The sequence below is a fragment of the Lynx canadensis genome, chromosome D1 (genome assembly GCF_007474595.2).
Source record: "Lynx canadensis isolate LIC74 chromosome D1, mLynCan4.pri.v2, whole genome shotgun sequence".
NCBI classification, from domain to species: domain Eukaryota; kingdom Metazoa; phylum Chordata; class Mammalia; order Carnivora; family Felidae; genus Lynx; species Lynx canadensis.
Genome location: NC_044312.2, coordinates 39,265,937 through 39,281,579, shown reverse-complemented (window position 1 = coordinate 39,281,579; position 15,643 = coordinate 39,265,937). Strand labels below are relative to the sequence as shown.

At 42.2% G+C, this 15,643-nt stretch overlaps 1 protein-coding gene and 1 non-coding gene across 4 annotated transcripts in view; one reads left to right on the top strand and one right to left on the bottom strand.

The window, feature by feature from the left end:
- The first annotated feature begins 1,237 nt into the window (after positions 1-1,237).
- CD1H11orf97 (chromosome D1 C11orf97 homolog) overlaps positions 1,238-15,643 on the top strand; it is a 19,962-nt gene continuing 5,556 nt past the window's right edge. For all 3 annotated transcript variants that reach the window (XR_003972348.1, XM_030332462.1, XM_030332461.1), the window contains exons 1-2: positions 1,238-1,385; positions 6,333-6,437. Coding sequence is in view for 2 of the 3 variants with exons in the window: in XM_030332462.1 (XP_030188322.1) it covers positions 1,238-1,385; positions 6,333-6,437 (253 nt within the window). In the remaining variant the exon portion in view is untranslated. The remainder of the gene's footprint in view (positions 1,386-6,332; positions 6,438-15,643) is intronic.
- On the bottom strand, positions 8,190-8,376 carry LOC115526666. Its single transcript, XR_003972715.1, has one exon. It is a non-coding gene; the product is annotated as a U2 spliceosomal RNA (small nuclear RNA).

Here is a 15,643-nt window from a genome sequence, read left to right as displayed (position 1 = left end):
ATTGCTCATGAGTTGGAACATATTAAGAGAGAGAGTTTAGGAACCCATCAGTGATAAGGACATTAAAAAGCAAGAAAATTAAAAACAAAGGCAGTTACCAACTCCAGGAAGTTAAAACGCTATTCAGAAGGGAAAAGTCACCATAGTATTATTATGTAGATCAGCTGTGACTAGAGTTAACATAGTCATAGTAATACAAATGCTCTGGCCAAGATTTTGATTTATCTTTACTAGGGGTTTGAGGGGGCAGTGAATATATGGGAGGTGAGGAAAAGGAAAGAAAGATAAAGCCTTATTCTTTCAAAGTAGGAGATCAGCATATGATACCTAAAACTGAAAAACCTAAAAGCATCAAAATAAACACTTGGTTACATGGTTGTAAATACTAAAGTGTCAGCCAAGAGACGTGAAAGTGGTTGCTTTGGGGATGAAATGGAGGCAGGTGGGGTCCCCTGCATTTGGTTATAAGTGTGTAGAACTATTCGACTCTGTAAAATAATGCACATTTACTCCTCATAAAATTAACACCACATCGTAATTTTATTTTTCAATGACTGCAAAAGCAAAACAAAAGCAACCTCATGCTCCAAATAAAGCTCTAGGTTTTCCCGTTTGCTACTCAAATCAAATGTCTCTGAATTTGATATTCTCATCTGTAAAAATAGTTACTATGTATAGATTGAAATAGACTGTGAATACAAAAGTGCTTGAAAACTACAAGAGTTGTTTAAAAACAACTTAGAATCCAAAAGTTTGGGATCCTCCACATGCATTTATTTGATCACGTGTGTAGCAGGGAGCGAGACAGGATGAGCTCAACGCACGTGAAACTAGCGACCTTACCCTGAACTCACCTGTCTAGTACCTGCTCCTACTCCTACCCGCTCCAGGGGGTGACCTATTCTTTGGGCCTGTGACCTCGGACAATTTCCTTAGCTTTCCTGAATCTCAGTTTCCCTACCTGGGAATAGTAAAGCTACTCCTGCGAAGTGGGAGTGAGAAACAAACGAAAGCCTAATGGAAAGTCCTTTGTTTTGGTGGGTAGGTAATCGATGCTCCCTAACTTCAGGGCCGCCCTGGGCGCGCGGGACACCTAGGGCCTTGGAGAAGCACGCTGAGAACTTCTGCCGCCACGAGGATCCGCAGTCACTATGGCAACCGGAGACGCCCGGCGTTCCCTAGGTAGCGCGCGGAGGAGCGGAGAAGGCCGGGGGCAGCCGGCGAAGATCCCCGCGGCATGAGGCGGGAGGAAGCGGTGGCGGTGACCTCGGTGGCGGCGCCGGAGCCGGGCCGCGACGGGGAGCAGCCTCGGCCGCCGGCGGGACTGGGGTGCGGGGCGCGAGGGGAACCCGGCGGCGGCGGACCCCAGGAGTCTTGCAAACAGCGTGAGTTCCCCTCCAGTCGCGCACCCGGCCCGGAGGGACGTGTGGTGTGCAGAACGCGTGAAATGGGGACTGGGGGGAAACGCCAGTGAGACTGGCTGGGGCCAGGAGGGTTTTGGAGGGGGCAGAGCTGCCGTTTCGGCAAAGGTAGGGGAGCTGATGGCACTGTGGTCGAGAGGATCAGGTCCCTTTCCCCAAAGCCTGTTTCACAAAAGGCTCCCTGAGCCCAAGTAGCCTCCAACCTATAGGTAGTGGCATTGGCCTGAAACGTATTGAAAAAAAAAGTGTGTGTGTGTGTGTGTGTGTGTGTGTATACGTGTGTATAAATTATAAAATTGTAAATATAAAATCTGCATGGAAAATATTATAAAATTATAATTATAAAAATCTGTAATATATAATATAAATTTAAAATTGTATATAATAAATATATAATATATTTATATATAATAAATATATATAAATAATGCAAATTATTTTATATACTAAGTATATGTAAATAATATAAATATATTTATATATAAAATACATATTATATATTAATATATTGCTATATAATTCTATATGTTATGTACAATTATGTATTATATATTGTATATGAATTATTATTTATATCTAAATAATATATATTAATTTCTATATAATAAAATGTATAGACATTTATAATCTGTATATATAAAAATTATACACACACACACACACACACACACACAGAAATACATAGATCATTTTTGCCAATTCCTTCATTTTACAGACCAGGAAACTGAGGTCTAGATTAGAGGAAATGAAGTGACTTTCCTACAGTCGTTCAGTCAATGCTGGAGAAATACTTAAAACACTTAAACTCACATCTGTTGGACTCTCAGTTCATCAATTGTTACTACCTGAGGCTTTTAGAATCTTACAATTATGGGCCACATTTCAACACACGGTTTCCTCCTTTGCCCTGCCGAACACACAAACAATATTCAAGTGAGTAAAGGTAGTTCTGGTCCAGTCACAACCAACCTGGCTGAAACCTGAGTCTGCTCCAGACCTCAGCACTCATCCATGTTGTTTCACGAATTTACAGATGTTTCACAGCCCACTTGTGCTCTACAGGTTTTCAGTGAGTGCTGAGGAATGATGATGGTGAATATCATAGGCCAAAAGAGGAACACCAGCAGTTTCTAGCCCTTCTGCATTGCCTCCTTGATTGCCTCTCTAGGGACCGGCCTCAGGCTCTAGCAGTTCCTTCGGTGCCCAGGCAGACCCCAGGAGGGAGGGGTGGGCTCAGCTCCCCTGTCTCAGGGGGCCACACACTCTGCTCCCAGGACATCTCATTAAGGATCCGCAGAACCTGTGTCTCCTAATGAAAGGGCCTCTTCCCTCAGCATCAGCCCCACATTCCTTGGATTATTATCAACGGCATGCAGGGGTCTTACTTAGAGCAATGAAATCTAGTATGTTTAAGTATACAGTATATTTAAGTACATCCTTATTCTGACTAAAATTCCATCTGGGAATTTTCCTTACTGCATGCCAGGCATTGGGCAAGCTGCAGAGAAGTGAGTAACGAATTAAGGCATGTGTCCAAACTTTCAGGAACTCACAAAGTCGGGGGTGGGGCATGTGGAGTTCTTGCTTCAGCCTTCCGGAGAATCTTCTCTGAGGGCCTCAGCCTAAGTAGAGCCAGGCTATTCACACCCACATGAAGTACCCATTCAATTTTCAAATGTTTTTTGGAAAGGTCTTCAATCTCTCTGTAGCTTCTACTCCCTCATCACAGATCTGATCTGAAATAGACAGAGATGAAATGAGGTCCTTTTCCAATGAAACACCCTTAAATTGTATGAAGGTGGATATTTGAGCAGCCACCAAATCTTTCATAGACTTCAGTGTCATCTTTAAAATTCTTTGGAGCTCTCTCACCGTGCTGGCTAACCTCTTCCAACATTCTCCAGTTTATTAAATCACTGAATCCAGTATTCCAGATGTGATCAGATTAGGCTAGTGTGGTGGACGATAACCTCCCTTGAGCCGAACCTTATGCTTCTATTAAACGGATCCAGGATCACATTAGCTGTTTTGGCCGGCACATTGTATTATTAATATACATAACAAATGCAGTCTATGACATCCTTAGTTTTTCTTTCCTCTTTTGTCCAATTGAAAACATTTGGAAACTTTTCCTACCTTATATTTATGCAGTTAATTGTCTCGTCCTAAAAACAAGTTAGTGTATTTATCTCCATCAATACCATTTTATGAAATTTAGCATTTCGTTCCTGGTATGCAAGCAGCCCTTTGAGTCCTGAGTTTGCCATTCAGCAAGTCTGTGCCATTCTCACATTTGGTGAATTTATTGGCAATTCCTATATCCAAATTAGGAGGTGGTTCCAAGAGTTCCGAGCAGAGCCTCTAGAAGACCCTGATCTTTGCCATGAGTGCTCTGCCTCCTACAAATACACTTTATCAAATGCCTTTGTTGAAATGCAGATACATTATGGCTACAACATCCCCCTAATCTAGCTAGTGTAGTAACTGGGGTTTGGGAATCAGGTAGGCTTGGCTTTTAATTTTTATGACTAGTTTTGTGACTTCTGAGAGTTGCTTTCTCAACTATCAAATTAGGAATAATTATCCCTGCCCATAGAGTGATTTTGAGAAAGAGAGATAATATATGTAAGATGCTAATAATATATGTATGGTAGCATTCAATAAATTATAGCAATTGTTAATTAGCTCTTAACAAAAGAAAGCCATTTAGTCTGGGATAACATTGTTTTAAGTAGGTCCTTAAAACTTGGTGATCACTGTTCTTCAAAGTCTGTGACTCACAAGCCATCTGTTGACTAACCCACTCAAAATGTTGAAGATCAACCTCCAGTTGCTATGTCAGAGTTTGTAGAATTTTTTCCTTTTTCCTTTTTTCCTTCCTTCTTTCTTTTCCTTCCTTCCCTCCTTCCTTTCTTCCCTTCCTCCTTCCTTCTTGGAGCAGGGAATATTTGCCTAGACTAAGCTCTTTCCCACTATAATTTTTAACAGTTCCTCAAAACCTTTAATGATTTCCTCCAGAAACTCTTGTAGCAGCACAGCTGAAATTCGTCAAGAGACTTGAACTTAGAGCAGGTGATCTCTTCTGTACTACTGACCGGTTACAGGATTTTCTTCCTTCTTAGCCATGGTTCCTACACCCTTTCCTTCCTTCAGCTCCTAATTTAGCCAAAAACATTTAAACCAAAGTTAAGACTGAGTAATGCTAACTGCCATCTCCCATTCATAGGACTCCTAACTTTTGGGAAACAAGTGTGAGACCCAGAAAGTGTCTAATTTTACCTTGTTCATGTTTGAGGGCATGTTTGAGTTTTCATGACCAGGAATGACCCACATAGCCAGAGGCAACTGGTCTATTACCCCATTTGGACCCGTCTGTACACAAGTCAAATCTATTCACCAGTGTATCGGTTAGTCTGGAAAAGATGAGGCACATACTATTGTGAGTTAAAGTCACATCTTAAAATAGCTAAAGTATTTGGTTGTTTAGGTTTTCCATGGTTCCTTGGATTGAGCTTTTGAGTATTAAGATTAGAACTACTTGTTCCCTTACATTGACAAGGCTGCATTGGAATTCATGCACAAGAATAGTCTTTGAACTCTATCTAATTTAACCATGCTGAGTTCTGCTTGAACACATATTTGGTCTATTATTGTGCCAGATTGTGTTCTAGGACTCGGATGGACTGAACAGACAACGTTCCTGCCCTACAGTATGTATGGTCTGGTAAGGAAGGCATATATTCAACTAGTAGTTACATAGATAATGGCAAATAAAGCAAATGAAGCCATATACAAATTGTAATAAATGAAATAAAAGAAAAGAGAGTATTATGAGAAAAAGTAACCAGGGACATTTCAAGATTGTAGAGTCAGGGAAAGTTTCCCCAAAGAACTGACGTTTTAGCCTGCACTTGAAATTTGAGTCGAAGTTACCCAGGCAAAAATATTAGGAGAAAGGCAGTTCAGGCCGAAAATAGAATGTACAAAGGCTTTGAGGTGGGAATGGGCAGAAGGGCCATGATGAAGCTCAGAGACCAAGAGAGTGGGGCTGACAGGAGAGACTGGGGAAGACAGTGTCAGCACAGAGCTCGGGGCGGGGGGTGAGCAGAAGAAATATTGCTAAAGTGCTTAGAACAAATAATCCAGTCCTCCACAATAGCAGTGATATCCTACAGGGCCAGGCTTAGAGGCCAGGAAAAAGTCATATGTCCATCCGTGGTTCATTACTACAATTCAGGTTGATCTCTAAAAGTAATGATTAAATAATGCTGGGGCTGTTCTGTGTCATGTATCTGGATTATAAACTTCATGCAGACATGTGTCTTATTCATTGCTAGGTCCTCTGCCCCTAGCCAAATGCCTGGCACAGACTAGGTCTGTACTAAGGGTTTATTGAATAGGGGCTTCTCGGTGGCTCAGTTGGTTAAGTGTCTGACTCCTGATTTCGGCTCGGATCATGATCTCACGGTTCATGAGCCTGAGTCTTGCATCGGGCTCAGTGCTGACAGTGTGGAGTCTGCTTAGGATGCTCTCTCTCCTTTCCTCTCTCTCTGCCTCTCCCCTGCTCTCTCTCTCTCAAAAAATAAACTAAAAAAAAAAAAGGGGATTTATTGAATAAATGAGTTATCTTGAAGCTAATGAAGGAAACTCCATCTGTTTCTTCATAATACCTGAAAAGAGGTATCTGAAACTCACCACAAAAGTTCAGGAATTATGTGACGGCAAAAAGTCCCAAAAGAACCAAAAATTACAATGAAAGGGATTTTTCCAAAATAGAGTCTCAGGGGCAAATCATCTGCTCTCTGTATGGAAGGATGTGTCCTTTTAGAAAATAGTTATTCAGTGGGTATAATGGCCAGCAAGTTGGGCGTAATTTATGATAAGTAACTAATTTGATTAATGTCTTTATAGGGAAGAAATTCTTGTATTCAGAACCACATAAGCGAATTAAGGAAGTACTGGAAGAAGAACTTTATATTAAAAGAGATGAATGCCACATTAAAAACCCACCTGCAGGTAATCTCAGTGACAAACGAAGTGTAGTTCTGAAATGAAACTGAAATTACCTATTTGATGGGAGAGTGATTATTTTATTGATTACAAAACCATGACTATCAGAAGAAAAATGGATCCTTGGGAAATTCTTGAGCTAATTTTACAATTAGTTCACCTCTGTGCAAATAAGCTTGTATCTAGGAAAAAAATGAGCTGGGCGTCAGCATCTACATTGCCACCCCACATTTTTGGTGGAGTTATTTAATTTAATGAGAAGTAGAATTTTTGCCAAGAAAAGCACAATAACATCTTCCATCTTTATCAATATAGGTATGACCAATAACAGGGGTTCCCAGAGTTTCGATTTCATCAGAATTACCTGGGAGAGCATGTTAAAAGCAGAATGCTGGGACTCATTCCTACAGTAACTGGCTCAGTAGTTGGGGGGTGGGTGGGGAATGGGCAGAATTTGCATTTCTACTGAGTTCACGGTTGATGTTGAGGCTGATGGCGCAGGGACCAATTTGAAAAATCGCTGACCCAGAAGAATCGAAGTCATTTAAACAGGTCAAAAAATCGGGGTGCCTGGTGACTCAGTTGGTTGAGTGTCTGACTTTGGCTAGGGTCATGATCCTGCGGTTCATGAGTTCAAGCCCCGTGTCAGGCTCTGTGCTGACAGCTGGGAGCCTGGAGCCTGCTTCAGATTCTGTGTCTCCCTCCCCCTGCCCCTCCCCTACTCATGCACATGCTCTCTCTCTCTCAAGGATAAATAAACATTAAAAAAAAATTTTAAAATAAACAGGTCAAAAAACCATCCAAGAATTTTATTGTATATACACATAGTTTATGGGTTATATGGTCTGGGTATTGATAGTTCTCATTGATGGTTTGGGAAAAGATAAGCTCTAGAAGCCCAGAATCCCTCACAGATGTTATTTTGGAACCACTGGAGCCCCTCGTTTTCGTGATTCCTTCTCAGTGACTACTGGGTGCACATTTCATGCTTTTCGAACAATCAGGTTTTTATTGCAAATCTCTTGGGTGCCAGCATTCCTAGAGGAAAGAAAAGAACTGTAAGATGTGACTCCTATACTCAGAGAACTTGATATTTTCTGAGGAGGATTGTTGAATCCCCAGCGGGGCCCAAATTCTCTAAGGATTCCCAAGAGCTGATGCTGCAGGCCCACAAGTACATTTTTTCAGACTCTCCATTTTTTTTTCCCCCACTTTCCATCACAGAACCAGTCATACAAACAGATTTTAGGCCTCCTCTATTGCCCATTCTTACGAAAGAAGAGACCAGCAAAAAATGGCCAGTTTTACTGATACTGTGTCTGGAAGGAAAATATAAAGTCTGGATGCAGAATGCTTCTACTAAACTGCTTCTCTGGAACTCTGCCTATATGTACAATTTCCCTAGTGGTTAACAAAATTTTTAAGTCTTACACTGTTTTATTTTGGGGTTATTTCATATACGCGCTTATAACTCTATAATGTATATACTAGCTAGATATTGTATTATTGTTATTGGTTACAATTGATTTTTTTGACAATATACGTGATTAGGAAATATGATATGATTTACAAAAAATTCATTTTTCTAAGCAATCTTTGCAAATATCCTTCCTATAAAATAGAAATGCTTGGGCTGCATTTTTTGAAACAGCCACCAGAGGTCGCACGGGGGGGGGGTCTTGTAGTCCAGACTGAGAACAGACTCTGGAAGATTAAAGTTTTATATATTTCTATTTTTATCTTCGTTTATTTATTTATTTTGGGTCCACCATCCCTGGAGATACTGCGATACCAGCTCGATGTGTGGACGGAGAGAGCTCCTATTCCATCTCCCTGCTCTCCAAATCCACTTAACGTATTGTCCTCAGGTAGAGGACTTACCAGGTATTTTAACTGACCAGAACACACACTGCATTTGATCTGAGCCAAAAGCCCGAGAAGCGATGGAAGGTTAAGTTTTAAAGGGGCTTTGCTCATGGAAAACAGGAACTACTGATTTTTTTTTCTTTTTCTGTTCTTAAAAAAAAAAAAAAAATGAATAAGGCTGGCAGCCCTGTGTCCTTGGCCACAACAGGGAACTGGCACAGGGAGGGTGCTTAGTCTGAGTGTTGTCGCTCTGGGCCAGCCACTGAGCCTCCTACTGCAGGGTTTCCAGTGACAGTGACAGACTCCTTTGAATACATGATGAAAGCGATCACTTCTCTTTCTGGAGAGCACAGCTTGTCCCATACACGCAGACCTCTGCATAAAATTTTTAGGGGCTAGTACGGCGCCCATAGCAGCTATTCCTACATGTTAACGGTAAGCACACTAGACCCGTTGCTCCTACTGCTGCCCTTACTGTTTACTCCTTCGCCCGTTGCAAATAGGCTTCTGTTTCCGTGAATCCAAGGAAACTGTTCGTTTCCAGATGGTGAGTGACCTTCCTCTTGAAGGTCAAATCCGATGATCTTGAAAGTCAAATACAGCCCCCAAACTCATCACACTCAACTTCTCTGTAGCACCTGACAGAATTGTTGACTCCTTCCCTTTGAAAAGACTTTGTCCACTTAGACTCTGGGTCACCATGCTCCAGTCTCCTGGTTTTGCTGGTGCTACTCTTTGTCACCTTTGCTGGCTGTCCCTCCTCCTCACCTCTAAACTTTGGAGAGCTCAGTCACAGTCCCTACACATTCATTTCTTGAGCGATCACATCCAGCCCCGCTGCGCTCATGACTCCAAAATTTGTATCTCTGGCCTCTTTTCCCCTCAGATCCCCAAAGCTTAACTTAACTTCCCACCTGGGTGTCCATTAGGCCTCTCAAACTTAACTTGTCCAGAACAGGACTCTTATTCTACACCACCCTTCAACAGCTCTTCCCCATCTCAGGAAATGACATCACCATCCACTCCATTGCTTAGGCCCAATATCTAAAAAGTCAAATCTTCAAACTTCCTATCCAGTCCCTTAGCTAATCCTGTTAAGTCTACATTGGAAATACATCCTAAATCTCCCCAACTGCAACCTCGTCCAAGCCCCTTTCATGTCTTCCAAGCCCAGTAGTAGCATCCTGTTACAGCTTCTACTGCTGTCCCCCCCCATTCTGTTCTCTACACAGAACCCAGAGGGAGCTCTCACAACATAACTCGTCGCACATCACCTCCATACTCAGAACTCTCCGATGGCTCCTTATTATTCTTAGTCGAAATCCCAGTCCCCTTGTGTGGTCTGCTCAACTTCTGTAGTCAACCCTTATGCTTCCCCACCCCACCGTAGCCACACAGATTTTCCTGATGTTCTGGAACATGCCAAACCCCTTCCCACCTCAGAACCTTTACACTTCGCCCAGACCATCAAATGTCTTTCTCCCTTTTCCTTCAAGTTTCAGCTCAAATGTCACCTTCTTGGGGGTAACATCTCTACCAGGTTAAAATGGAGACTACCCACTCCTCCAATTACTCTCTAATGTTCTATACCACTTTCTTCTTTCCGCTCTTTAAAACATTACTACCTGTAATTAAGTATTTATTTGTATACTTCTTTATTGACGACCTCTCCCACATAAGCTACATGAGGATGGGGGCTTTATTTTGCTTACTACAAATCCTCATAAAAGCCATGTGATGTAGGTATTATGATCCCCATCTTATGGATGAGAAAACTGAGATTTTGAGAGGTTTTTGCTGTCCAAGGTGATGCTTTAAGTGGCAAAACCAGATTCCAAATTCAGGTCTGACTCCCAAATCCCATTGGCTTTTATGCACTATAGTGTTTCCATGTTATGACTAAGTCCCATGGGTACTGTTCTGCCCTTGACTGGCTTGAGATTTCTGCAACACGAGACATAGTTGATATGTCAACTCATAGATGAGTTCTCTCCTTAAACCTTGTTTCTTCCTCACACTCCTTGATACTAAAATGTCCTTATTCTTCTCTCACTTCTCTGCATGTTTCTTTTCATCCTCCTTTAAGAACTTTCTCCCACACATCCTCGTCATCGAATATTAGTGTTTATCAGGGTGTTACCCACAGTTTTCTAAATCGTGTTCCATTGGCTTTCCCTGGATCATCACCACTATTCCCACTTTTTCTACCACTACCTCATTATGATGTGCCTGTGTCTGAAATCTGTGTCTCCAGGCTAAGTTTCTCTTAGTGGATGTCCCATGTCCAACATCAGCACGTCCCAAACAAAACTCATGCTTCTCCTCGGTTTATTCCTTCCTATATATCACCTATCCCAATGCATGACGTGGCCTCATGTCCAAGTCCAAAACCAGAGAGCCACCCTCCATACCCACTCCAGATCACCACGTCCCACATCTAGTGAGGCTGTCGGGGGTATCTTAGTTTGGGTCAGGATCCCTAACTGTTGACTCCTCTGGTAGGTTCATCTTGCAAGCAGATAGACATATTTATTTGTTCTGCATTGTAATTTTTGAATATATGAACCAGCTGTCAACATTTTAAAAATCAGGACTTTTTACATACAAATCTAGATGTTTAGATTATGTTGGGTGAAGAGGGGCAAGGGAGGAGAAAGAGAGATGTGACGACCAAGTTGACGTTCGCAGCTGGCAGCAGTGACTGGAGTTGGGTTAGGCCACCCTAGCTGGCCTGCCCACTCTGTTCCCCCTTGCGTGTGAAGTTCCCCAGTCAAGTGGGGCATTTCACAAGCTATGTTCACACGTCCACTGCAGACTTTCTCCTTTCATGGTGGAAATGGGAAAAAATGTGTTTCTTTGGTACCCATGCCTCCAACAAAAGTAGAACAAAATAAGAGTAGGAGAGCCAATTATTTCTTACCTCTGGCCTGCTTTAAATAAAACGTCTAACTAGTAGATACATTATATATATACATATATATACAGACATATATATCTACATATATATATATACATACATCCACATATATACAGATATATATATAATATATACATATATTATATATATTTGAATTTATGACTATAGATAAACAATCTATACTATTTCTTAGACATACCCAAGTCTAGGAGGCGCCTGGGTGTCTCAGTCGGTTAAGCCTCCAACGTCGGCTCAGGTCATGATCTCGCGGTTCGTGAGTTTGAGCCCCCCTTTGGGCTCTGTGCTGACAGCTTGGAGCCTGGAGCCTGCTTTGGATTCTGTGTCTCCCTCTATCTGCCCCTCCCCTGCTCTCATTTTGTCTCTCTAGCTCTCTCTCCCTCTCTCTCAAAAAAAAATAGACATTAAAGAAAATCTAAAAATATCTGAATTCTAAATATCTAAATCTAAATTCTAGGGAACCCAAGGTATATATGCATGCATGCAAGCATATTTGTGTAGCAAAGGATGCATTAATTGGGTTTGTTTGAATTCCACATCCTCCCACCACAGTCGGATTGAGGGAAGTGAGATTTCAGTAAGCATCCAGGCTGGAGTTTCCCTCAACTGTCGATAAAGCACCAAAACGCCCGGTCACGTGGCAAAGGGTGAACTTACCAAAGAGCTTAGGCCATTTATCAAGAGGGGGGTTGGCCTGACGTCAGGCAACTTAAATCATAGCATGTTTTGTTTGTGACCGAACTAATGATGACCATTATGGAAGTGCCCAGAAGCAGTGGACTTAGTTATTTCTGTGCTTTTTCTCTTTTCCTCTGGTTGAGTGAAATCGGTGTAAGATCAAAATTTTCTTTTTCTTGGGTTGAAGGAAGTAAATAAGAAGTCTAAGATGCATTAATTAGGTTTTTTTTTTAATTTTTTTAACATTTATTTATTTTTGAGACAGAGAGAGATAGCATGAACGAGGGAGGGTCAGAAAGAGGGAGACACAGAATCTGAAACAGGCTTCAGGCTCTGAGCTGTCAGCACAGAGCCCGACGCGGGGCTCGAACTCACAGTCTGTGAGATCGTGACCTGAGCCGAAGTCGGCCGCTTAACCGACTGAGCCACCCAGGCGCCCCATAGGTTTTATGGACGTGTAACGGAGTAAACATTGCCCTTATTTTGGGATACTTTTGTTTGGGTGGCAGTAGGAGATTCAGGTTTGTCTTCTGGGGCCTTCAACGAAATGAGCTACCTAGTTGTTCATGTGGTCGTGTTGTGGCAGCGGTTACTAAGAGTTGCGACGACGGGGGGGGGGGGGGGGGGGGGGGGAGGGGGCCTGGGTGGTGCAGTCGTTTAAGAGCCCGACTTCTGCTCAGGTCAGGAACTCGAAGTTCAGAGGTTGGAGCCCTGCGTCCGGCTCTGTGCTGACAGCTCAGAGCCTGGGGCCTGCTTCGGATTCTGTGTCTACCTCTCTCTCTGCCCCTCCCCATCTCATACTCTGTCTCTCTCTCAAAAATAAAACAAACAACAAAAAGAGTTGTGACGACGTTGACATGGGCGAGATATCCCAGGTGGTTGTTACCCCTTACTTGGATCTGGGGAAGGACATCAGTGACCACAGGAAACATGGGCTTCCAGGCTGCTTAGCCCTCTCTTCTCGGGGATTTTGATTCTTTCCTGGCTCCATGTACAGAGATAGGTGGGCTCAGTGAGAAGCATTGGAGGCTGGGGTAAGGGGTAGGTGTGGGTCCAGGGCGTCTACATATATGTGATGGTGGCGGTAATCATAATAAGTATTATTAGTAACTAATAGTATTACTATTATATTTTTGCGGTTTTTTTAAATTACATCTTTCAACCCTTGCAATGACCCAGCACTCTTATTATTCCCATTTTGCAGATCTGGAAGCTGAGGCTCAGGGAGGTACAGTGACTTACCCTTTGTCACACAGTGCGATAGGCTTTTCAGAAGCTGATGTCCTTGCTCTCAGCCATTGGCTTATAATGTCTCTTTTAAAACACAAGATTATTGGGGCACCTGGTGGCTCAGTCGGTTAAGCGTCTGACTTCGGCTCAGGTCATGATCTCACAGTTTGCGAGTTTGAGCCCCGCGTTAGGCTCTGTGCTAACGCTCAGAGCTTGGAGCCTGCTTCAGATTCTGTGTCTCCCTCTCTTTCTGCCCCTCCCTTGCTCGCACTGTCTTTCTCTGTCTCTCAAAAAAATGAATAAATGTTTAAAAAAATTTAAAAATATTAAACACAAGATTATGTTTTCTGAGGTTATTATTATTGAAATTGTATTGGTAGCAGATAGTATTCTCTTCAGTAAAAGAAAAGCTGTCACAATCTTTTCCAAGTTAGGTTCAAACTTGAGGTAGAACAGTTGTCCGAGGATTTACACATTCCTGCCAGATAAGGACAGGGTCTGGCCTCTACTCGAAAACAGTCTCATCATCCTGACAAACAAATGCCGTTTTCTGCTCAAATCTTCTGTCAGATGAGAAGGGAGTTTGGGGGGTGGGGGAGGGCACCTGGGTGGCTCAGCCAATGAAGTGTCCAACTCTTGATTATCGGCTCAGGTCACGATCTCATGGTTTGTGGGATTGAGACCCACATTGGGCTCTGCACTGACAGCGTGGAGCCTGCTTGGGATTCTCTCTCTCCGTCTTTCTCTGCCCATCCTTCTCTCTCTCTCTCTCTCTCTCTCTCTCTCTTTTCTTCTCAAAACAAATAAATAAACTGTAAAAAAAAAATTAAAAAAAAGAGAATGGAACTCATAGGAAAGTTCCAACTTACGGAACATTCTGGATAGGTAAGAATTAGCCTATATCATCATTCACATATTCTTAGTGACTCCCTGAAGATTTCCCCCCTCCTTACAACTTTTTAAGATGAAGAGGTAAGCTTGTGAAACAGGTATTATCATTTATCATTTTACCATTTATCTTAAAACTATTTCTACATTTCTAAGAACTTCTGCAGAGGACTTTGTGGAAATACATTAATGTTTTAATTTAATGTTTTCAAGTTGCAAGGGCTTTTATATTTTCCTGGCTACAACCTGCAGAGGTTATAGTAATCATGAAAAACCCGATTAATAACACTTACTAGTTTTCTGTTACGCAACATTACCTTTTGCAATGACTTTCCGAAGTGTCCTGCCAAATCCATTAACTTGTGTCTATATGTCCCAGAATGCATAAAAACTTAATTTTCAGCTTTGTTTATTTATTACATTTAGTACCAATTTAGAAAATGTAAAACATCGCTCGGCAAGTGTGGATATGTTTGTTATTCATTAATTCATTCAACAAAAATATTTTGTGTACCTACAATGTAAAGGAATTTACTAGACACTAAAGGCACGTTAAGGTAATTACAGAGCCTAGGAGTCACCAAAGATGAATTTAAATCGCTTAAATTTTTCTTCCTGCGGTCAAATTTCTTGACGATATTCACACAAAGGAATCCCATATGATATGGCGCTAAACTGGCTTTTCAAGCTCCAATGTTCATTACTCATAAGCAGAGACAGCTGAAGGGAACGAAAATATTTTTGAAGGGCAAACTTATCTTCCCTGAAAGACCAGGCCAGGTCCTCCTGGCTAAAATTTCTAGCATAAAGTCATGGTTTAGTAACCTTAACATTCAGGACAAACACACACCTAGAAAGGTCTCTGAGTAGAAGGGGTTGGGGGCAGAGAAGGGAGGAGGGAAGAAGACGCTCCTGAAGATTCTGAGCTTCCAGAAGGGATTGAATTGCTTCCTCTCAGCTGCCCTTTCCTTTCCAGGTTGTGTGCCAGCCCTGGCCCTCCTCCCCTCTGTGTCTTTTCTTCGTCCTCTTGGAATGCACATGCCCAGAACTGAGGGAGTTGGATTTCTCTTTCAAGAAGCTGCTTCAAAAGGCACTTGTGCTTCTTTCTAGGCTTTTTTTAAAAAAAAAAAAAAAAATTTAAAAATGCTTATTCATTTTTGAGAGAAAGAGAGCACAAGCCGGGGAGGGGCAGAGAGAGAGGGAGACCCAGAATCCGAAGCAGGCTCCAGGCTCCGAGCTGTCAGCACGCAGCCCGACGCGGGGCTCGAACCCACAAACTGTGAGATCATGACCTGAGCCGAAGTCGGACGCTTAACCGACTGAGCCACCCAGGTGCCCCTCTCGGCTTCCTTTTCTCCAGTTGAACATATCACCATCTGTAACTTCTTCATCCAAACATCAAGTCAAATCAAAGCAGTGCTGTTTTTTTTTTTCCCAGCAGCCTCTTTCCCTGAGTACAATAAACCCTTACACATAACTATATTTTGCTTTGATTTTTTTGTCACACATTACTGAACATCTGCATTTACATTTGAGGTGTATTCCCCCGTAAGTTGTAAACCTCCAGATATTCCTGTGATTGCATTTGAAAGCTTAGTATTAGATTAGTATGATT